At 32.9% G+C, this 24,821-nt stretch overlaps 2 protein-coding genes across 3 annotated transcripts; one reads left to right on the forward strand and one right to left on the reverse strand.

Moving 5' to 3' along the window:
* The first annotated feature begins 1,929 nt into the window (after positions 1-1,929).
* Positions 1,930-6,544, forward strand: LOC130810622 (uncharacterized). The gene is made up of 2 exons (XM_057676755.1): positions 1,930-2,430; positions 5,769-6,544. The coding sequence occupies exons 1-2, from the start codon at positions 2,200-2,202 to the stop codon at positions 6,171-6,173; spliced, it is 636 nt and encodes a 211-aa protein (XP_057532738.1). The 5' UTR covers positions 1,930-2,199; the 3' UTR covers positions 6,174-6,544.
* A 518-nt stretch (positions 6,545-7,062) lies between these two features.
* On the reverse strand, positions 7,063-21,878 carry LOC130810621 (kinesin-like protein KIN-4A). Of its 2 annotated transcripts, none has more exons than XM_057676754.1 (26): positions 21,144-21,878; positions 18,765-18,911; positions 18,525-18,674; positions 16,155-16,402; positions 15,659-15,846; positions 15,446-15,570; positions 15,018-15,054; positions 14,174-14,265; positions 13,914-14,024; positions 13,725-13,838; positions 13,522-13,612; positions 13,196-13,308; positions 12,476-12,574; positions 12,284-12,397; positions 12,076-12,192; positions 11,910-11,990; positions 11,714-11,785; positions 10,965-11,058; positions 10,851-10,882; positions 10,667-10,764; positions 10,479-10,577; positions 10,146-10,367; positions 9,682-9,844; positions 8,549-8,698; positions 8,166-8,468; positions 7,063-7,632 (listed from the first exon to the last, which is right to left on the reverse strand). In XM_057676754.1, exons 1-25 carry the CDS (start codon positions 21,282-21,284, stop codon positions 8,256-8,258), a joined length of 3,111 nt encoding a protein of 1,036 aa, XP_057532737.1. In that variant the 5' UTR covers positions 21,285-21,878; the 3' UTR covers positions 7,063-7,632; positions 8,166-8,255. The 2 variants fall into 2 exon arrangements, with proteins under 2 accessions (XP_057532737.1, XP_057532736.1); XM_057676753.1 differs by having other exon boundaries at positions 7,073-7,632; positions 10,848-10,882; positions 21,144-21,862.
* Between the last annotated feature and the right edge of the window lie 2,943 nt (positions 21,879-24,821).

A 24,821-nucleotide genomic window follows, 5' to 3' on the forward strand; every position in this document is an offset into this window, starting at 1 on the left:
TATTGTGTAGAGTAAGAATAAAGTAAGGATAAAATAGAAAATTATATAGTTACTTTTTGTCAAAAAGAGCAATATTGCAAGTATTGTGAAATATCCAAAAGTGAAAACTGTTGCAAGTAATTTAAAACGGAGGAATGAGATAAAATACTAAACAACAATTCTTACTTGATATCGTCTTTTCTAAAATAAAAACTGACGCGCGCGTGTAAGTGTAATGTGAAAAGTCACATAATATATTTGGAATTATAACAACATTTGTTTGGGGTTATAACATAATATATTTGGTGTTATACCAACATATATTTGAGGTTTGTAACATAATTTATTTTGGATTATATCATAATATATTTGAAGTTATAATATATATATATATATATATATATATATATATATATATATATATATATATTTGAGGTTATAACATAATATATATGGGGTTATAACAGCATATATTTGAGGTTATAACATAATATATATGGGGTTATAACATCATATATTTGTGGTTATAACATAATATATTTAGAGTTGTAACAATGTATATTTGAAGTAATAATATAATATATATAAAGTTATAACAACATACATTCGGGGTTATAACATAATATATTTGATATTATAAAAATATTATACCCTCAAACACAGATCATTATATAACGAACTATATATTATATTATAACTCCAAATATAATATGTTATAACCACAAATATATATTGTTATAACCTCATATATATTATGTTATAACCTCAAACATATATATATTGTTATAGCTTCCAATATTTTATGTTTAACCCCAAATAATTTATGTTATAAATATAATCCTCAAATATATGCTAGTAAAAGACCAAATATATTATGTTATACCCCAAATAAATGTTGTTACAACTCCAAATATATTATGTGACTTTTCACATTACACTTACACGCGTGCGTCGATTTTTTTTTTAAATTAACATAATAGGTTGGGCTTCTAATAATCGTCTTTAGAAAAGACGGTCTCTCGAGAAATACGCGGAATACTAAATGACCAGTATTAGTAAATAACTTTTAGAAAGCCCTTTTTTTTTCCAATAGGTATTCTTTAGCCCTATGAATGGTCTTGAATGGAACAAAAGGTTTTGAATTGTATGATTGTTAGTTTATTAAACATATAAAGTAATAGTGAAATTGTAAAAAGCGTTGATACCAACATAGATTCTTGAGTGACTTTATTTGATCACCGTTACTTATCTAAACATAATTTAGTACCAATAAAAAGATTTGTGGCTACATAAATACTTAATAAAGGCAAGAATATTTAATAAGAATGAGAATTTAATGGATCACTTCCAAAAACTTTTATAAAAATAAAAAAAGTTTTGATCAAAAAATAGAAACGAAAAAGATAACAAATTAATCGGGAAGAAATGATCATTGAATAACTAAAAAAACAAATCATTGACACGACTTGAGTTAGAATCAATTGAACTTTGACAAAGAGTATGAGTACAAGTTTAGAGCAAACAACCAAGACGTTTCTCTGACCTAGTCCATTAAAATTAGCCTATTCTTATTCTATATTTTTTTTATGAGCCAATTTAATTAGCGATGGTCTTTCAAAGAGACCGTCTCTCACGAGAATTTGTATTAGAGCAAATGACAAATGACATTAAATCACAACAATAACATAAGTTTGAATGTTTGATTCTCACTGTCTTAAAAAAGATAAAATCCTGTTAATGAGATAGTATATTACTTTTCCGACTACTTTCACTTTTATTAGGAATAATATAATCTCTTGCTTATTTTTCTACAATAATACCAATTTTTGATTAATTATAAATAACACTAATTTAAGAGGTGTTTCCGTTTAATATCCCTAACATGTTATGTAACAAAAATTGATAACTTAGATAATAAACTAAAACTAGTATTATTTCAAGAAAAAATCTCCTAAAGAAAAATTAATAAAAATTTATTTTATTTATGGTAATTTTTTTTAATTAAAAAACACAATTAACAACACATGTGATTGTTGTTTGTGACAAGAACATGAGAAAGGGCAAGAAGAAATTCCTAGAAGCATCTAGTGAATGAATCTGAAAGTGGAAACCATAAGAACCCATTTGAAAAGGAGCATCAAATTACTCCAATGATTATTACTATTCCTATTCCAATCCCTAACCAACAAGAATCAGGTTGATATTATTATTGTGTAGAAAATGAGAGATTTGCAGAAGATGAAGGATACTATAGACATGGAGGATACTATGGACATGGATATGGACAAGGAATTGCCTCAGCCAGAGCTTCAACGACAAACCCTAACTCCTATTTCAATTGTTACTTCTTCGCCTTCACCTTCACCATCCCAAAACGACGTTGCTGGTGGGTTTCTTGCAATGGCTCGTCAACTTATCGACCAAGGCCAGCCTTCTCAGGCTCTTCATGCTGTAATTTCTTCTCTTCTTTTTCCATTACTTTCTTTAAGTTGGATGCTGGATTATTGTGTTGATTATGATTTGCTATTGATTTTTTTAGAAACATTGTGAAATGGGTAGTTTCCATTATAATCGATTGCCCAGAAATTAATTATGCTGTTTTTCATCATATAGTCCAATGGGTATTTGGCGATTTTCTTCCAAATTCAAGGTTGGAGTGAGAAATTCTATATTTTCTTATGTAGATTGTAGATGTGAAATACAATTTTAGTGCATCTGTGTTGTATATATCTGAAGAATTAAGCTCCCACTACCCAAAGAACAAAGGTTTAAGGTTCAAGAATGATTACACAATGAACACCCAAAATAGAATTGTATGCAACACAATCAAAAAAGCACAATCAAAGCAATAAAAGAGCAAATAAACCAAACACAATGATTAACGTGGTTAATTCCTGATTGGGCTACGTCCATGGTCTTACTTAGATGTCTTTATTGCCTTCAAGAACCTCCAATGGAGTTTCAATGGTGATGATCACAATTGAGAGAGAATAGAGAATGGAGAGAAGAGAGAATTATATAATCTAGAGAGAGTTGAGTAAGCCGACTAGGCTTTTCCTGCACTCTCAAAGTTGGTTTTTGCCTTTCAATCCATTTCACCTTATATCAATTTTACCCCTTTTTCACCTCTTTTTACCACAACATATTAACCATGGATTAACGACTTAAATCACACCTTAATCACCACAGTGCAATGGGTATTTGGTGATTTTCTTTTTAATTCAATGTTGAAGTGAGAAATTCTATAATTTCTTATGTAGATTGTAGATGTGAAACACAATTTTAGTGCATTTGTGTTGTATATATCTCTCCGTACAATGAGAAAATGGTTCTTAAACTAACTAGGGCAGTAAGAAAGCACAGGAGAGCAACTAAAATTTTTCCTAGAGGTTAAAATAGCTTGCCTAAGAGCGCACCTAGCAAAATTTTGTGAAATTAGGTGCTTATTTTCTATTTTTCCCCTTCTGATTTTCATTGTTTCCAAAATTGAACCAATCTTTTACCACCTTCGTAGCTTATTTAGTAGGGTTTTTGACTCTGGGATTTCATCTGAAAAGTGCTTCTTTGCATGCCAAGTATTCATACATCTGCATGTAGTACTCATATAGTGTCTCAAGGAGACCCTATTACTCCTCCATACTCTTATGTTCTCGAGACTGTTTTTTCTCCACAAGCCTTTTCCCTCTAGCCACTCTCAATGCTTCATATATAAGAAAACATAAACTCGCTGCAAGGGTCATGCAAGAGATAGTCCAAACAAACCATGTAACATTATAATTATCAAGGGACTCTTATGTCTCTTTCAAATACATAAAGTTATGATGATGTACCTCCAAGATTGCTCCAAGAAAATACATCAAAATAAAATTAAAAAACCTCCAAGAAATTATTTCCTCGACAATTACGTGATTATAAATTACATTGCCAAAAAACTGGATATTCACTAATCACTATCTAAGTTTGCATCAAGTTCGTACAAATCTCTTGAAGTTCTTTGCATATGGATAAGTTTATTATATCAACGTACCTTTTGTATTGAGTCTAGTAAATTAACTTTCACGTAAGATGTGGTGGGTTTGTTTGTAGTGTGGAGGTTGACTACAAATTGACTAAACTTATAACTATTCGGTGTGCAAGATTTTGTTTCTGTTGTATTTCGGTATTAGTGACATGTTCAATTTCTTTGTCAGATGCATGTTCTCTCTCTTTGCTTCTAAAGGTGTTGAATGAAAAAGTTGTGCTGTTTTCGAACTCTTCGTCTTGCATTCCTACATATTTGTTCAGTTCAATAATTTTTTACTTGGCACTACCGAGTTTGGAGTTTGAGTTGCTGGTCTTCAGCTTGTTTGTTTCTTGTGCTCGGTCTTTCTTTTCCATTGGCAATCAGTGGCTGTCTCTTTATGAGCTCCAGTTCTAGAGTTTAAGTTCAACGTTGTTTACTTTAGTAACTTAGGGGCTATGGTAATTGTAAGATCAATCTTGTCCGTCTAATTTTTCCTTAACAGTGAGTTAGTTGTACAGATCTATTGTGCGTGCGTCTACAATATATATTCTACATGTGGAAGAAATTCTGAATCTCTTTTGAGGTTTCCTAAGACCATGGCTAAAGGGCAGTGAAAAAACTCATGGAGAACTCTTTTTGACACTGAAAAGGAATAACTGGATTTTACTGAATCTATCAAATAGCCAGTCAGCCATGTCAAGCTTTGATTATATGAATAAAAGATGGAAATTGTTCTGGGGTACAACATTTAATTTACTTTCTAGGTTTTATTTTAGACCTGCAATAATGCAAAAATGCGGTAACGACACAACGATGCGGTGATGGGAGTGATGCGGTCATCATAACGTCATATATAGGCTGAAAACATGAGATACCTCACGACTGCCCAAAACCCGGTTCATTACACTTTTACAACCCTATAAATATTTTTGAAAACCTTTACAACACGGCCTATTCCATGCGATGTGATGCGGCCTTATTTTTGCACTATATACTTTGTTCAAATGTAGTATTTTTCTGTTGCTGGGAAATCTTGCGAATGACTTTTCAATACAAGTTGGACCAGAAAATTAGAATCCTGGAATTTGCACATGTTGGACCCTTTATCCTGCTTAATCATATCTAGTGTCCCCAAATCCAGCTGTCCGGGTAACAGAATATGGAATGGGCATTTAAGAATTGGACGTGTTATCGGGTTGCTCTGCAATTTTTCAATCTTCTGGATGCTCAGCTAGCTTTTATGTGTGAGTTGTATAGGTTCTGCTGTTTTTACCTCCTTTTGGACTGTAAAGATATTTTTTCTGTTGGTGTCTACCTAAATTCTCTGAAAAGCCAGAAATTAGATTCCTTTCATGTGCATTAATACTACTTTGTGGGTCTTTAAATCCACATTAATATCTGCTTGTCTTGAAAACTGCACCTCTTATCTATTAGAAGTTGATAACCTTCTGGGTATCAGTAAAAAGGGCTAGATTGCATACATTTGACCCCCTGACCTCGCATAGGTGGGACCCACTTAGTAGTATTGAGGTATTGAAATGTCTTGACAACTGCAAGCAATCCTGACTACGAATTATTGTTTTTTGGTTTAATTTAGCTGAAACAGCAAAATTTTGTGCTTTGGGTGGTCAAAAAACTAACAAACGGACTTATTCCATTGTATATCGTACTATTTGACTCGACATTGAGTTGATGTTTTATTGAAGGCCCATTAGATCCGAATAACTGTTGGTGATCTTTTATTCTTATCCAGTCTTAAGGCCTTGGTGAATTTCGTCTTCAACAGGTAGTTATGGCTATGAGAACTAAAGGAGGAGAAGAGGCCGTCTTCCACATCTTGCAACGTGCACGTGAGTTGTATAGATCAAAGTTACGAGCAAGTGCCGAAGCCGATCAGCTCGCCTCTTTATTTGCCGAGTGTGTAATAGCTGAAGCTCAGCCTACGGGAAGTGAACTGTCATCATCGCCATTACCATTACTGACACCATCATCAGCGGTGACTCCATCTAGTGCTCCTGATCGTGAAATTGAGTCTGATGCTTGCGGAAAGTCAATTTTGGCGGAGAGTGGAAGAAAACATATTGTATTAGATGCCTTCTCGGATGGTAATAGTTTCATCTGTTTGCAATGCGGCGGTCTTGTTAGCAACCATCGTAAGGACGAACATAATGCTTACTGGTGTCAGTTTTAAATGTAGTTTGTAAAGGATATGACATTATACAATGCTACCTAAATATTAACACTTATTTTCAAAGTTTAGTTCATTACATAATCAAAAGCTGTCTAGATAAGGTACAAACATGTTCTTGTTCTTTCCAAAAGGTTGCTTACTATAGCAAATTATATGAAAATAAAAGGAATCTTCTCGTTTAGAGGTAGGGGTGAGTCTAGACATATGTAATATGTTTATCGCATTTGACCTCTAATGTTACGGGCGTCAAATAGAAGTATTAATTTATATTATTTTTGCTTTAGTTTAATTACTTGTTTTTAAACACAAAATCTTCAAAAAAAATATAAAATAAACAAAACTTAAAAAATATTATGTGTTTTTGATTTGCTCCTGTCTATTATAATAAATATTTCACTAAGTCTTATATGAGATCGTTTCACTACAAGTTGAGCTCATACAATCAGTTTATTTTTTTTACTGATCACTTTATTAAGACTAAAAAGATCAACCGATGTAAAACAACCTATAACCAAACTTAGCATCTTCAATCGAATCTGAAGACCATATTTCAAGAGAGCCTATGGTTAATCTGTGGAAGAATTGAAGTTCAACTCAATGGAGCAGAGCGTCTTGAAACCAACATCGACTCGAATGATGATTAACCGACTTATTATCCTTATCAAAAGCCCCCCAAGAAAGGAATGCAAACTGGGTCTGTCTAGCAATGTTGAGACTCGTTCCTCATGGTTTGGGTTGAAGAAACCTAGCAGGCTTCAGAAAAATATTACAGCAAACCGACTACCACCAACAATGCTTAGGATCAATATTGCAGCAAACCATTTATCGACGACAATACAAGCATTTTCGACAATGGTAGCAGCTTTTCCAAGTTGAAAACATAAAGCTAGGAACTAAAAGAAATCTTACTATATAAATCAATCACTTCTAATACAATCATTCATTAAATGTGCTACATACATCAATCATGGAAACCTAGTACAATTAAACCAGTTTGACTCTAATACAAAGGCCTAATTTTTATACGAGTACTCCTTGGTCCCACTGAAATTGCTACCTTTGACCCATAAAGCTCTAATATCGATATACGTAATGTAGCAATCTGAATGGGGGAGTAATATATTGACAAATTAATCGCGTGTCACACACACTGCACACTAAAAAAGCACAATAAAGGGAAATAAAAACCACCCTTCATTCATAGAAGTACTACAACATATATGATCCTATCAAAGAAGTCCTTCCCTCTTATTCACAGACGAAAACCCGAAAGAAATGAGAGTTAGAAGGTTGCCATCCCGCTTGGTGTTCTTCTCGGCTGGTAGCATCATCACTGCTTTACAAGATGCTCCCTACTGAAGAATTGAAGTTACATCCAATTCACCAAGATCTAATGTTGCCAAGACATACATAAAACAATACATAATGGGTCCACTGTATATGACTGCATTCTTCTAACCTGAACAAATGAAAATATACCACATCTTCAAAATCCTGGTATGTTGCGGATGATGATTGCTAATAGGGGTGTTCAATGGTCCGAGCCCCCATTTTGAGCCCTTATCCAGCCCCTTTCTAAAAGGGTTTTGTAAGGGACTGATTGAAAATAGGCCAGGCCAAAAACGGGCTTTACTATAATTAAAATGAAGTGGGCTATAAAAGGGCTTAATCAGGGTCGAAAACAAGTCTACCATAATTGATGGATAATTTAATTATTATAAATGACAACACCAATGAGGATTATTAATGTTTCTACAATTTAATCATTATAAATTAATTAATGGGGACTATAACAATTTTAAGTACTAAAAATGGGCTAGAGCAGGCCGAACTTAGCTTTCAAAGCCTGGCCCATACTAAGGGTTAATTGGAAACAACCTCAAAGGTAAGGTTGAGTACATCTGACGCTGACAGACCCCCATAGGTGGGAGCAATTTAATAACATTTGGGGAATTGAAAAAATTAATGTATAGTCGAAAAGAAGACACTCACCTACATAGGTATTGCTAGTCTAACTCGAACATAGTTGTGGATGTATGTGGAAGTCAAATCATACCAAAAACAAAACCACGATGATATATATTACATCATGTCGGTCAAGGCATGAGGTCGAGGCTTCGACCTCACAATGGTCTCGTCACAATGCTTAATCCATTCAGACAATCTCCATGGTTTTTGCCATTTCCATTTAAACTGTAGTATCCACTGATGGTGACTCCTTTTCCATCTCCATAACTTCCCGGCTTGTCCTGCAACTGCTAATTTCTTCGACGACAATTGCCCGAGTGGTATCATCTGTGTATAGAAAAAGAAATTATTTTTTGTCGAGAGAACAGCAGGGAATAGCTAACAGGATTAAGGGACGGAAAACCAACCCTTTTTGGATCTATGTATGCTGAGTCTCTGACGTGTCCGTTTGCAATCCCAGGAGTATACTTGAGCTGCTTCTGAGCAGGTGCGGAAACTGGAGACATGGGGCCACTCATATCGTCAACTGAGTGTTTTACAGGTCCTTGTGGGAGATTCTGCTCAGTTACAGTAAAATTAAATCAGACTACAAATAGCTTAAGAAATCCAACAAGCCAATTTGGATATTTAGTGACTTCCAGAGATACTGTTTTGCAACTTTCACATTCCACGCAGAGCAACCTTTTTTTTGAAACCAAGGGATCATTAGTGTACGCATACTCTTAGACCGGTCTTTCACTTTCTTTTTTCTCCTTTAGTCAGTTTGTGTTCAGGTCATATATAAACGGGCCAAAAATCTCTTGACCCAAACCTAACCTTTTTAGTTAATTGGGTTAATAATCACAACCCTGATATCACCCACTTAACCCGTTTCGAGTTTTCTTTTTCCATTCCAAAGTTTTTGAACAATGACTACATCTAATTTTTTAAACCTTTAGTTTTAAACTTTGTTTATGTGTTGTTTAATTTTTATTTACTACGTAAAATATGAAAACATTAAAGGAATGAAGTTCAAGTTAAATTAATTGACCTGACTCAAAAAAAACTCACTTAATTAAATGACTTATATTGCTTTATTTCAAGTTTAAAATTTTGACCTTAACCTACTCCATTTAATAAATACATTTAACAAACAGTTCAGGTTGGGTCGAGTTAGGTTCAACCCAAACCCACTTATTTCGAGTTAGGTTTGAGTTGGGTTAGCAGGTCAGGTCAGGTCAGCTTTTACTAGAACTAGATTAGATAGATACTAGTTAATTGTAGTAAAATTCAAAGGACTTTCGATTAAATTATTTCCCGACTTCAAGTGATCAAAGCTTTTGAAAGGGTAAGTTTGCAGTCAGAGTCCTGCCTAATGACAGTATGGTAATAGAATATCTTTTTGTTGTAAGTGATCAAAACTTTTGCCAGCATTGCGGCTATGTAATATAGATTCTGTTGCTGTCTTCCATATAGAATATGTCAGAACACTGAAGAAGACAGCAAATGTCGAGAACACATAGTTGTGTAAATTAAACTTGAAAATACAAGATCATCTCACCGATGCAGATGTAGCAAGAGCAGCAGCTACTGCTTGCTCTCTCACTTTTAGCTCCTTCTCCACCTCCTTTCTGCGCGTTTCGCTCTGCCTCAAAAGACCAACTAGTTCTTTCAGCTGCTCTTTCATTTCCTTCATTTCCGTGTCCTTGTCGTATATCTGACATCTGTTTAGAAACCGGTAACAAGTAACATGAATTCCAACGCAACCCTCAATCTTCCGTAAAATCAACATTACTACAAAGAACCCACTAATAGAAAGACCATGCATAACAATTGAGCTCAAAAATAGAAAGCGGTAAGACCATGCTAATCTCCTGGCGAATAGCGAATCGAAAAAAATGGTCGGTTTTGGACTATTCTAGGGCAAACTCAAGCGAATCACGAATTTAAAAAGCAAATTAGCAAGCGAATTATGTTACACCGGGTAAGAAGTATGGAAGTTTTAGAACTAATAATGATAAGCACCTCGTATCGGCAAGAGAATTAAACATATATTGTAGCAAACTCTTTGCATCTCCCATTGATCGCAACTGGTTCCAACGACCACGATTACTAAAGGCACGTTCCCTCTCTTCTGCTTCGGAAAGTTGTGAAGCCATCGCTACAAGTGAATTTGAGGATATGCTCAGCATATTTTCTAGAGAAGCAATTCTAGCCATCCTTGCATTCGGTGAAAGTGAAGATAACCTGCATATGCTCACGGTCAAACATTGAACACCCTTCTAAATGGCCAAGGGTCTCTCTTGTTTATTCGGTACAGGAAAAAAATTCTACGTAAAGGATTTGCAAAGATCGCACCTAGAGAATCCGTTCTTTCCTTTCGGAGTACTTAAGCCTTTTGAAGCTAGCTCTTCTAGTTGTTTCAACACGGACAATTCTTCCGCGAGTGCAGTACGTCTGAAGGTACAATTATTGTTAAAATTCATCATAAATCATCTTGAAAATGATTAATTTAAGCAAATTCTAAATTTCAAATGAGCACATACACTTGAGTTTGTTTTTCGTATTCTGAACGTACTTCATGGACATTTACCATGACTTCTAGCTCGTGATCAAGCCAGCGCTGCAACGTTTTCTCATTGGTCTGAAACGCAAAAGATTCCATAAAAATTATAGCTAGGAAAATGCTCAAGAATGTAAGATAAATGGAAATTACACATGTACAACTACCTGCCCATTTGCTCCATTGCCATTAGCGATTGCTGAAAAATTAACACGGATGAAATAAGAAATCCAATATCAGCAGAAATATTGCCAATTATCATACAAGTCTGAAAAAGATACCTGAATGATCACGTACTGAAGATTTTCGAGCTTCAAGCAACTCTTTTAATCTTTTCGTTGCCATTGCAGCTTCTTCGGTTTTTCTTTGAAGAACCTGAAAGTGTCGGAAAATTAGCTTATAGCACCAAACTAAAAGGGGTCACATTCATGAATTTCATACGGTCGATACATCAACTTAAGAACTAGACAGATATTGGTTACAAAAGCATGCTATAAATTTTCAAATTTTATTAGCACTCAATTCTTCCCGCACTTTGTAAAAAGGCCATATGCCGGAGCAATATTTACGTCGAGATCAGAAAATTTCATGCCAAAGCTCATTAAAAACTCCTAACTAGTGTATCCGGTATGATTGCTTCAGGAAATTTCTTCTTCGTAGCTTAAAGAACACATCCTAACTCCTACTAGATAAGAAATCGACAGTTGGGCTACTAATTAATACTCAAGATAATTATAGCCTTCATCAGTATGGAAAAATGGAATATTATTTACTAATTGCCTTGCGAATCGCAAATCGAAAAAAGCGAGTCATGGTCGGTTTTAAGCTATTTTTGAACCATTTTGAGCAAATCCTGAATCCAAAAGGCTAACTAGTTAGCGAATTATGTTTCACTTATAGAGAAAGGATGAATAACAATATAGCAACATTTCAAGTGAAATCTGTAATCTTGCGTGATTATGTAAAAAGTGTTCTCGTTACGAATTAGCTAGGAACACAAAAATTAAATGGAAAGCAAACGAGAGCCTACCAATTTCTGACGCTGATTTAGAGCTTGTAGCTTATGCCTCTCATATTCATTCCTCCTCCCCTCCTTACGTAACTGCTTGGCAAAAGAAAATTAGTAAATAGACTAGGTAAATCTTTCCATCATTAATAGCTATTATATTTTGAAGGCAAATCCGATAAAATTCACTCATCGCAAGGAAGAAGAACGAGCACAACACCTGTAAAAGTTCCTTCTCTCGAGAAGCTTTCCATAGTCGAAATTGTTCTGCCTCTTGCTTAATTTTATTTTGCAATTGAACCTAGTTATAGAGGGCGAGTCAGTAAAATATATTACAAAAAAAATTTTTGGACATTATGTTATGTGAATTCGGATAGAATTTTAACCTTCTGTGCCTTTATGTATTGTATCTCCTCTTGCAACCGCTTGGCTGCTTCTTCACTTTTTTGTTTTTGTTTCAATAGATGAACCTGGTTTTCTTGTTTCTTTTTCAGATCCAAAATCTGCAGATGCTCGATGAAGAGTGAAAGATTTATAATTTGCTCACGGCAACAAATAAAAGCTAATGCACAACAACGATCAATCAACCCCTACCTGCGCCTCGAGCGCCTTCAATTTTTGAGAATGAACGTCTTGCATTTTTTGCGTTTGCCCATCAGAAGAAGCGGCAAGAGTTTCTATCTCGGCCAAAAGTCGATCTCGTTCTTGCTGCAGTAACGACAAATAATTGAAAAAAAATCAAGCATCAGCTTTCCTATCAATACAAAAGTATGAAGTCGATCAAACCTGAACAGCTCTTTTTTCATCCTCTAGCTCAATTAGTTTCTTCCCAAAATGTTGTTTAAGAGTCTCCGTATCAGCTTCTCCGAAAAGCTTCATTTCCGACTGCAAAGAAGATACATTCACTTAAATATTAGAATTCAACATTATCACCAACCCTGTTCTACAATGAATGTAGTAGATTCGAAGTGTGGAAAACCATCCGAACACATATCTAGACGAGAGGGGTACTACCCATAGTGCCAAAAAACGGTTTTGGTCACGGTTGCAAAACGGATTTGCGGCCTATAGTTCGGTCGAATAAAACTCAGAACCTTTATGACACGGTGATGTGGCCTTATTTTTGCACTATGGTACTACAATCTTACACACAGGAGGCGAGAGGGATAGATTTGCCAAATAATTTCAGAGAGATAAATTTAATATCTAGTTACTTTGTGTCAACCAACCAGTGTCACATGATTCACTAATTGGCTTGGAAATCGCGAATCAAAAAAAGCGAATTATAGTCGATTTTAGGCTATTTTCGAACCATTTTGAGCGAGTCGGGAATCCAAAAAGCAAACCAACTAGCGAATTATGTTTTCACAGGAACCATCATTTAAGCTTGGTCAAAATTAACAAGAAAATACAATATCATGGTTGTAAGATCTAGGGCTTATGTAAATCTAAACAAAATCAAAACCTAGCACTGAACGGAAGATTTTTTTCATTGAAATGGAATACCTCTTTCTGCTGCAGACGTCTATTCAACTCATTTAATTCTTTATCCATAGTGTTCTGAAGAACCTTGTGCTCCCACTCCTTTGCAACTTCTTCATCCATGTCCTTGGAATCGCCTTTTAAGATAGAGTTTTATCAAAATTACTTCAGATGAATTCAGAACAACCCAAAAACACATTGATTTACTAATCTAATAAAAACACAATCCCCGACTTTTCAGCTTATGCTATTCAGGAAATGATGAATATATCTCTTATGTGTAGTTAGATGCATCATGATAGATGATAGAAATAACCAAGTTTCTGAATCCAAGACTAGAAGATACTTACCCATAACAATCTCACCCATTGCATAATCAGATGAATCCATACTTTGACGCCTCTTATGCCCTTCATTCTTTACTAGACCGAGTTCTCCGCTCTGGAAAAGTAAAAAAAATATATATATATTTATAGGAAATCTTCTAGTACATCTCCAAAGACTCTAATTCCATTAAATCAAAAGTGCAACATGAAAGGTCGGTGACGCCTACCTGACCCAAATTATCAACCTGATCACCAGCACTATATCCATTGCGATACTTACTAAGCTCCCGGCGGAGATCCTCGTTAGTTGATTCAAGCCAAGAAACCCTCTCTTTCAAGGCCTAAAATTTTTATGCAAATTAGTGGTCAGATTGTGCAGAGAACGCGACGCAATATAATAACCACAATTTAAATACCTGTACTTCATCTGAGGAGGCACCACCTCCTCGAGCACAAAGTTCAGCTTGTAAATACTCAAGCTGCTGCCGCATCTTAATCATCTCATTGGATATTGGATCTCTATTGATCTGTTCCGAACCAAAGTTTAACCTTAACATTAGTTGTATTCCGATGAGGTCTTAAAACCCAAAAGTTGAAACAGATATCCAAACGAGGGGGATGAAGATCAAGTGAAAAAGAGAAAGAAAAATTAGTAGAAACGACATGCTATGCTTACCACAGGCTTATTTTGAATATTCCGTGCACGGTTTGCATACTTAAGTGTGTTAAGGGTTTCTTCAGCATTAATGTCCGCCGGACTAATGCAAGCTGGAAAAACAAATATCCATGATGAATGACATTCAAATAGGGCTTGAAAGAAGACATTGAAACAAATACATTGTTTCAGATTGAGCATTAAATTTCAATCATCATCAACTTCACATAAATAAGAAGCACACAAGGTTTGATGAGTCCTTTTTGTCTAAGATAATTCAAACCAAATAACTCAAATTTTTCGGTCCCCATCGGAAATGGACAACAACATGCCATTACCCAATATCTAGTGGCTCCCGCCTAGGCTGGATCTAGGCGGGCTAGACGCATGCAACCTTACCCTTATAGTAACAAAGAGGTTTTTTCATTGACTTCTGATAGCAAACATCAATAGAACTATAAATATTTGGCTCAACCAGAAGTGGACAAATGTTAGTTAAAGGCAAAGTCATCATTGACGAATACAATAAATTGTTAGCATTCAACAACAAAAATAATATAATTCTTCATTTAACTTATTTTAGTTTAAACAACCAAGAATCATCAAACAAGAAACAACCCCCCAAAAGCCTACCGATATGCTTGTGTTGAAAACTAGAGGTACTAAATTTTGAAAATCCAATTGGAAAGAAGTTTGTGTAGCTTTGAAATTAAAAAGTTATAAACTTGCATGGAATATATGTTACATTCAAAGTCCAATTATAATTTTTCAATTATAATGAGAAAGGAACCACGTCATTTTGTTGCAGTTAAATGCATAAGAAACTTTCTATCAGGAGTCAAAAAACGTTTAGCGAAGAACTTACCAATCATAACGGTTCTGCTGTTGCCCCCAAGTGAATCCTGAAGATAACACGAAATTAGACAAAATGTTGCAGCAAAATTGTTGCAATATATGCAGAAAATATTAGCCAAAATGTTATAACAAAAAGAGCCAATGTCTGTTGACACTAATCTGATTATTTTATGCACCAATTCTTTTATCCACTCGCTACAAATCAGCTAAGCACATCTCGGGTATCATTTAACACTAATGTAAAATACTTTCCTGTATGAGTCGATAATTCGAATTGTAAAAATAATGATTAATGACTTCCAGCACCATAAATGCTTCTTTTTTTGACAAACCACATGAATTATGAAATTACCGATATATAAATTGAAATCATTACTCGATAGATATTCGAAAAAAGACTAACATGACTAATCGAGTTAACAAAAATGGTTGTCTAACCTGCAATAATCGAGTTAATTTACTGTCACGGTAAGGAACATGTACGCCTTCTTTCCGCTTCTTCTCATCACCAAGAGCACTTATGACATTTCCAAGGGCGAGCAAACCCTTGTTAATATGAACTCCTGTTTATAAGAAGCATTGATTAGAATCCTCATACTATAAACAGGATCGAAAATTAAGATGCATCAAGTGGATAATATGTAAATCAACCTTCTTTAAAACGCATGCCATCGGAACCTGTTCTTTTTGCACGTTCTGACCCAGCCAGATCTACTAAATGTAATTTAGCTGACAGGTATTCATCGTTAATGCTTCCATTGACATTGTTGTTTTCGGGATTTCCATGATTTAGCTTGCACATTTGCTCTAGTGTAATTGTGAAGATGGCATGTGATCGACTACAAACAAAACCAAGGTACACATGTTAGGTTAAGATTTCCAAATTCCCACTTTATAAACAAACGACCTGTTTGTAATAAGATTTTAAAATTAATAACCACAACCCAATATTAGTACATATATAAAAGAAACTACAAACGGTATACAAAACCAACCACAGGGGCGGAGCAAAGATTTTGGAGGCCCTATTTATTTTTGCGATGTCATTTAAAATGGGTGCCCTTTATTATATTAAAAAATAAAAACTTTTCCAATTCATTTAAATTTTTTATGAAGAGTTCATCTTAAAAGAACTCTTGATGTATACCTGGATTGATTGTTCATGTTTGTACTCCCAGTTGCCCTGTTCAGTGACCCTTGTTCTAGGCACGCTGCCATTTCTTTTAAAGATCTGACCTCCACTTCAGTAGATCCCGCCAAAGTAATGACACCGTTAGATGATTCACGGATCTGTATTGGGGGTTTTCCGGGTACATTTACCTTCCCTGTATTTGTCGTTTCTGATTTTGTTGATAGGGAGGAATCCAGCAAATCCCGCACTTCCTCTTTATGAATCTGCAGAAATCGTGTTTAAGTTATATAGTTGTCGATTGTAGATTGAGATAAGTCAAAAATAGAAAGAACGAAAACCCGGTACCGATACAAGGTCAAATTTGAATATTTATATATATAATCAGCAATCAAGCAATAATAAAAAGATTCGCTAGACTGATCTCCTAAACGGCAGGCTACCCCCAAGAAAAACGAAGACGTGAGAAAATATGGGAATTTAGTATCCAAATCTAAATCGAGAAAGTAAATAAACTATACATTCAGTTACTCAATCTTCCAACGACGGGAAGAATAATTGAAGAAAAGAGTACTTAAAACAGCAGGTGACATGCAACTAAATTCAGATGAAGACCAACAAGCTCACACAAGTTCTAATAAGTTCAGATAAGCTTTTAAGAACACGTCCTAAATGGGCTAACAAGGCACCAGTTGTCAGCTATGTTACTCGAACTCTTCATTTTGCTTCATGTACCCTTGTCCGATCCTCAATGCTCGGACATTGGTATAGCATTAAGACACTTCATTTTAGGCGTAATATTGAATACTAGTATAAAAACCCGTGCAATGCACGGATTTTTAAATATGTTAATATTTTAATAAAATTTTAGACTAATACAAATATTAAATGAAGGTAGGTAATAAAGTATTTACATATGTATATTGTAATTGAAAAAGAATTAAATAGAAAGAAACCCAAAATAGGTTGTTAATAAAGAGTTTATAGGTTTGAAACACTTCTATATATACTACATTCTCAGTACGATGACATATTTGACCATCTTTATCGCATATGAGAATTCTTAGTTCTTTTCTTCTAGTCACTCTAGAAATGGCATAGTAAAATTGTCCATACCTAAAAATATGCTAAAGTAGGAACAAACCAACATGGGTTACTGTTTGTCCTTTACTTTTATTAATAGTCATTAATATTCCATGTTCCCCTGTCATTATGAAATTCTTGAATGTAAGTTAAACTCATGGTTATTCTATAAAATATTATTAAACAATACTAAAGGTTCAGAGAAGAGAAATAGTATGAGCAAAAAATTAGAATGGTCATATGAGGCTATTTATATTGTAATTTCTACCATAAAAGTGTTTATACATTTTTATTTTTATAGAGAAATAATTAAATTACAGAAAATCAGACAATATTTTTAATTGATTGATATTTATCGGACTATATTTGGTAGCTAAGATAGTCTGATTGCCTACACACTAATTGAAGTTGGTTGATTTTTTTTGCACTAATTTATTTGTTTCCATAATTATCATCTGGTTCAATATGTTTGACACTTTTCCTAAAATTTAAAATTATAATTATGGTAGCCTAAAAATGTAAATGATTGAATTTAATGATCAATTAAATGAAATTATGTCATTTAAGTTTATAACAACTACTGCTAGAAAAAAAGGCAATTATGTACTTCTAGTAATTTAATAAATTGCAGTATAATTGGAATGAATGTAATTGATTTTGCAATATAATTTTCTACCAGTGTGTTTCCAGTATTTTATCTATTTTTCAGTATAATTTTCTTAATTATACATTTATATATAACATTGTAATTGGAATAATTATGATTTATCGCATAAATTAATGTATAAATTTTTCAAAAAATGCAAATGTGTAAACATGGTAAGTCAAAAAATGCAAATAAGTCAAATTCCATTAATACTATCCAATGAAAAAAAGACAAATGACATGCTCACAATCAAATTGCCTTTTGCTAAAATACAATAAAATTAATAGAATGTGTGATGATTATTATATTGTATGATTATAAAATTTTAATTATTTGAATCAATATTATTATTTCCTAAATTAAACTGTCATGTAATCAAAAGAAACCAATAATATTATTCTATTTATCGAAGCTCTAATAAGCTGACACTTGGAATTTTCCAAGTCTTTTATTATATTGTATGATTTAGACTTATTCGACACTTGGACACGTATCAATATCCGACGTCAATACCCGAGTCCAAGTAACATAGGCTGTCAGTAATATACGGCATCTATATTTGAAAGAAAAGGAAATAACGTAAAAAGACAGACATTACGGAAACCTATATGATTTGATACCCAAGTCAATAAAGAGAGATTCTAAGGAACGGGACACACCTCGATAAAAGATACATGCAATTGGAATTCAGTTTCATTCTTCAACTCTTCAATTTTGTGGAATAATGAATTCATAACTAGAGGAATAACTCCGGTATGTCCATCTTCTTGAAATGCCGTACCCATGGTGTAGGTTTTTCCTGACCCGGTCTGCAAATTGATGAAAAATCCGTTACATGTGTAATGATATTATAACATACAGAACTGCTATGTAGAGCTTCAATGCCGCACAACATTTACCTGACCATAAGCAAGAACTGTGGCATTATATCCCTGGAATAAACCATCAACGAGTGGTGAAACACATTCTTCAAACATAGAAGATGATGGAGACGCAGAACTCCCATAGACATGATCAAATGTAAAGGAATGCGTCCCGATTTGCACCTAGCGAGAAAATTGAGAAAATATCACTAACAAGTAACAACAATCATATCAACGAATTTCTCGAAAACAAGTGTCAAAGGAGAATTAGTTCAAAAAAAGTATCATGTAGAGATCCTGTATGTGTTCACAATTCACACGTAAATTATCTCAACAAACGGCAATATTACCAAATATAAGCCCAGCGGATCACTTTCACTATCAATAAAGATTGGGATGAGATCATGATTGGAATTTGTCTTAGGCAAGTTTTTGCGCTTTCAACTTATACAATGAGAACTCTATTGAAACTATATTGGGTTTGTGCCATTCCAGCCCAGGGAGTAAGGGAACTACGGTATCATTCATGAGGTTATATGCCTTAGTGCAAGATTGTCTCCACCATGCACTAATGTTGAAGAAGTATGTAAAGGGGAGTGTCTCCTCGTGTAATACGATCGAGGTGTTCATGAATCTTCCATGTCACAAGTTTAACAAAGGTTGTCAACACTCAACAATATTTGATGGTACATGACATTTGATATGATCCACAGTGGTATCACTTGGTCCATGCCGTTTTGAATAGCTATTTCTTTACCCTCATTGATGTGCCATTTTTGAAAGGAAGCATTTTGCTATTTATTTTGCTTCACGAACCCGTTTCCGATCCTTGATGCTCGGACATTGACAAGTAGACACTTCATTTTTGGTGTAAAATTGAATATTTAGTCGTGTTTGCCACTTGGACACGTACAAATATCCGACAGCAGTACCCGAGTCTAAGTAATATAGGTTCTAGAAGTTCAAAACTCAAACAATAAAAAGGGGACAGTTCATGTTCACCTATAAAGTTCAATCACTGGACATTTTGATTACCAACTCCTAAGCCTAAGTTTACATTTGACTTGGAGTATTAAATTATTATTTTTTTTATCAAAATTCAAAAACTAGAGTAGTTAGTTGTAAGATACCAAGAAATTAAGCTACCAAACATAATACTAAATTGAATTAATCTCATCCACAGAATATTATCTTTTTTTTGTACAATTTTTCAAAAATATGATTCAAAAATTAGAACTTGTAAAGACAACACTCCACTAATGTCAAAGTCTTAATACTGTCGATAGTAACAAAGATTGTACTCCACTAATTTACTAAACCTAAGAAAATCGAATAAAATTTGCAGAGGCAAGAGAATCATGGATTAGCCTGATAGTCGAGGGTTTTCTTTCACCCTAGTAACAGACACCTATAAGAAGGATTAATTGATAATTTCTATTTTCCCTTTATTTGTGTGGATTCGCTAGCCTAAAAAAAATTTAAAAAAAATAAAAAAAATAAAAAAAAAACTTGCATTGACAAAAAAATGAAATTCTATAGAATTGTAAAGGTAGTCCTTATAAAGAAAGATAAATTTCTGACAAAGCAATTGATGATGACCACATGGAAACAACTTACATTCCAATGCTTAACTGGACTTTCATCATTAAACAAGCTAAGGAAGTACCCATCATTATTCATCAAGTATAAACCTTTATAATCAATTCCTTTCTTTATTATACATTCTAGTCCTTAAAAGACACAAACTTTCAATCACAAATTAAATTTTCATCCCAAATATAATTTTTAAAATATTAAATAAAAAAACCTCTTAATGGGTTATATTAGCAAGAGATAAATTTAATATCAGACCATTTGGAATATATTAATTCTGGGTACAGAAAAAAAAAACAGCATCCAACTAATTACAGGAAAACTGACAATTTACACTAGCTGGTGAATAAGACATTACACCATCCCATAAATAGAAAGTTTTTTTTAGCAAGAACGAAAAATAAAGATAAAACACAGCATTGATAATCATGAGTTAGTCTACCGGTTCGAGAAACTATTTGATTCTCATCACTTACAAGAAGATCAGTTCCAATTCCCCACTAGCCCGTAGGAAATTCTCCTTACCCGAAATCAAAAAATAATAAAAATAAAAATTTAAAAACTCAGCATTCATGATCATGAGTGGGTCTAGTGGTTCGAGAAGCGATTTGATCTTCACCACTTATGAGAAGATCAATTCTAGCCCGTACAGAATTATCCTTACCCCGAAATTAAAAAACAAAAATAAAAATGTTAAAAAACCCAGCATTTATAAGATCTAGATCACACTCACCCATTATAGATGATTATAAACAATTAATGAAAAATATATGCAAAATTATTGATAATTACCAAGATTATGAATGATTTAATCAGAATTACCTGAGGTTTAGCATGAACAACAGTAACACAATCCTTACAACCTTGAAGTTTTTCATCAGCAATTAAAGGTCTAATATGAACAGCTACTTTAACACAACATTCTTCTCCATTTCCACCATTTCCCCCTCCATTTTCCATCATAAACCCACTAGTTTTCAGCTAAAAATAGTAAGATTTGGCAAAAGGGGAAGAACAGAATGAGAGGGAATTTGGGTAATCAGAAAAAACCCAAATTTTATCACTAAAAAGAAACTAGAAAGTGATACTGCAACACCAAATATATTCAGAAATTATTCAGAAATCAGAACCCATTATTTATTTATTTATTTTTTGTTTGTAGGGAAAATAAAATAGAAAAAAAATGTTTTATTTTGTTTTTTTCAGATTTGTTTAGGAAAAAGAGAGAAGGAAAAATCAGTTGGTGTTGGTGTTGTTGAGAGGAGTAACTGCAACTGCAAGGACAACAACAACCACTTGTATCATTTTCCTTGTTCTTCACTGCATTTCTTTCTTCTACTACTTCTTTACCATAAATCTAATGGGAAATAAAATAAAATAAAGTTTAATAAAATTTGATAAAATAATAAAATGAAATACAATAAAAAGCCCACTTTAATTAATAAAATTAAATTAATGTGTAAAAGTTTGAGGAGAGAGAAAGGATGAGTGAATGAGATTTGAGGGGAAGATGATGAAAGGGTATATTGTGTTGTTGCCTAGTGCTTAGGACTCTACTTTGCTTCTACTAAAACTATCAAAATAAATTATAAAAAAAAAAAAAAAAAAAAAAAAAAAAAAAAAAAACTCTAAAGAAAACTTTTGGTTCACTCTATGATGGTATTTACAACAATACCCTTTCAAGTTTTGTGTCATTTATTTTGCCATGTTTTTTGAATTACTATTTAAATGGAGTAAAACAGCTTATTAAATTATGTGAGATTATTGTTGTTATACTTTGACATTTTAACTTTTAAATTTAACAATAATAGTTTAATAAAAAAATTTGTTAATTATGTTTTTCAATATGCACTACTTAAAAAAAAGCGTTGTTTATATTAATAACCTAAGTTAAAATAATATAGATTGCAATGTTTTCACAAATAATAAACATGATAACAATCTTATTTTCTCATTCATTAAATATTCAGGATGTTTGAAAAAATTTGATTGGATTGTTTAATCGGTTGATAACATTTATTTTTTATAACTAAGCCAATTGTATAAGACATATGTTATACAAATATATTTGGTAATGATAAGTAATTAGTTGTTTAATTAAAAAATAAAACAACCAATGAAAAACTACCTATAATTTTTTGATTATGGCTTAAAAGAATTAAAATTCTTTTAGTAAAACATTTTTCTACTGTTTCACTAATTAAAAATTCTAAAACTTAAGTTATTTGTCAAAAAAAGAACTTTATTGCATTTGAGAATAGATTAGATAATTTTTACAAACAAAGAGTTAGAAAATAAATCCTTTGATAATCAAACCCGAATCATAATGACAAAAATTAACCCATAATTCTCCCGAATATAACTTAAATGTAGCTAGAGCTGTTAAATTGGATAATCGAGTCGAGTTTGGGTCACGTATTAGGGTCGGTTTAAAATTGAGTCTTGTGTCCTAATTTTAAATTTATTTTAAAGTCGGATAAAGTATACTTTAGTTACAAGATCAAATATATATCCTATATAGTAGATATATTTTAAACACCTTTAAATATAGCAAAATAAGTAGAACGGATAAAAGAAGCAGCTTGGTTATGCGGATGGCAACGGTATTGTAAGTAACAGCTAAGCTAAAGTATCCTTTTTATGTGCATGTGCAGAACGCTCTGTTTTGGGTCCCTCCCTCAATCTATTCTTTGACTATTTTACCCTCTATCATAAGTGGGTCCCATTATGTTAAATTCAGTACTCTATACTCTATAGTATACAAGTATACAGTACAGCGCATGTCCACGTGAATACCGAATCGTATGTCCATGTCGGGGTGAAACGCCGTCGTTTTGTGTGACGTGAGCACTTTACCTACATTTGTCTTTTTAACTTTACAATATTTTTATTTTGCAACAATTTTGAATAAAGAAAGTCTTAGTAAATAACGATTAATTGTGAGATTAATAAATCACCCTTATGTGGTATGATATGATAGGATGGGAGATTTTTTGTTTTAATTTATCTTTTTTAATTTTATTTATTTTAATATTATTCTTTGTTTTTTTATAGTGATTTATAAATCAATAATGTCTTTAATATTTTTTTTAATTCTTCTTCACACATTTTTCTTATTTTCTCATACTTTTAATTTTATCCATGCATTTTGAGGTTCTGTCGATTTTTTAATACTTCATATGTTGATTATTTAATGGTGTTGCAAACTTGCAGGCATGGAGAGAGTAACGTTGTCATTTTGTGTGACGTGACCACTTTTTTGTATCCGCCCTTTTAACTTTGCAACATTTTTATTTGGGATAATATTTTTATCAATTTTTTTAATTCTTATCTATACATCTTCTTTTATTCTATCTCTTATTCTGTCAGCCCTGATCATAGTTTTCTATGAGCGGGATACACTGAGTATGATAATGATGATGAATTTAGTGATTTTTTATCAATTTCTTAATATACTTTCTCCGTTTCAAATTACTTGCAATATTAGAAATATAACACTATATTCATTCATTATTTCTTAATTTGTCATTAATTTTTAACCTATAAGTTTTAAATAAAGTCAAGTTTAATCTTATTTGATTCATCTCGATGCAGAGATTACTAATATCAAATTTTTATAATTTTTTGTTATACATAATTAGAGATATTAAGAAATTAAATTAGTACATAAATTTGCATAAAAAATTAAACATTATAAATATTTTAAAATAAAAAAGTTATATATAGTAATTATTAGTATTGCAATCTCACATAAACATATAGAATAACAACTTTTCCCATTTCCCCAAAAACGAGCATTCTATTCCTATATTCCAATTCCAAAGGCTGTTTGTTTGTTGTTTACTCAATCCGTGAATGAATGAACGAAAGTCTTTGTTGTCTTTATATTTCTACGTACAACTTGGCTTCTTATACAATTACTATCATACTTTTTTTGGCCTTTTCCTTTTCTTTTCTTTCAAATAATGAAAATGTGATTTGGTGACTTGTCTTGTACAATATCATTAGTGTAGAGCTATTATATGAGTATAATTCATCAATATATGAGTATGTATGTATATGGGGGAATTTAATATACTATTAAATTATATTAGTATAGGTTTAATGGAATAGTAATCTGTATATGTATGTTGAATCAACTCATTTACTATTCTGTTATAATGATAAAATAAATACTCCCTCCTATTCATCTAATGAGTCTCACTTTGACTTTTCATTATTTTTTAAGTGGTTAAATGGGATCACATGTGAAAGAAAAAAATATAGTGTTTTTAAATTTTTATAGGGGTAGTGGGGTTAGTAGGTGTAAAGATATGAAAAAGTTCAGTTTAATAAGGGTAAATTAGTAAAGATAATATACCCAAAATAGAAATGAGACATTTAGGGTGACTTGACCAAATAAGAAAATTAGACACTTAAGGTAAATAGGAGGGAGTAATATTTAGCTTTTAGGATGAAAGAGGAATTGATGTAGATTGTTGTGATCTATAGAAGACCATT

Source organism: Amaranthus tricolor, chromosome 4 (genome assembly GCF_026212465.1).
Source record: "Amaranthus tricolor cultivar Red isolate AtriRed21 chromosome 4, ASM2621246v1, whole genome shotgun sequence".
Classification (NCBI taxonomy): domain Eukaryota; kingdom Viridiplantae; phylum Streptophyta; class Magnoliopsida; order Caryophyllales; family Amaranthaceae; genus Amaranthus; species Amaranthus tricolor.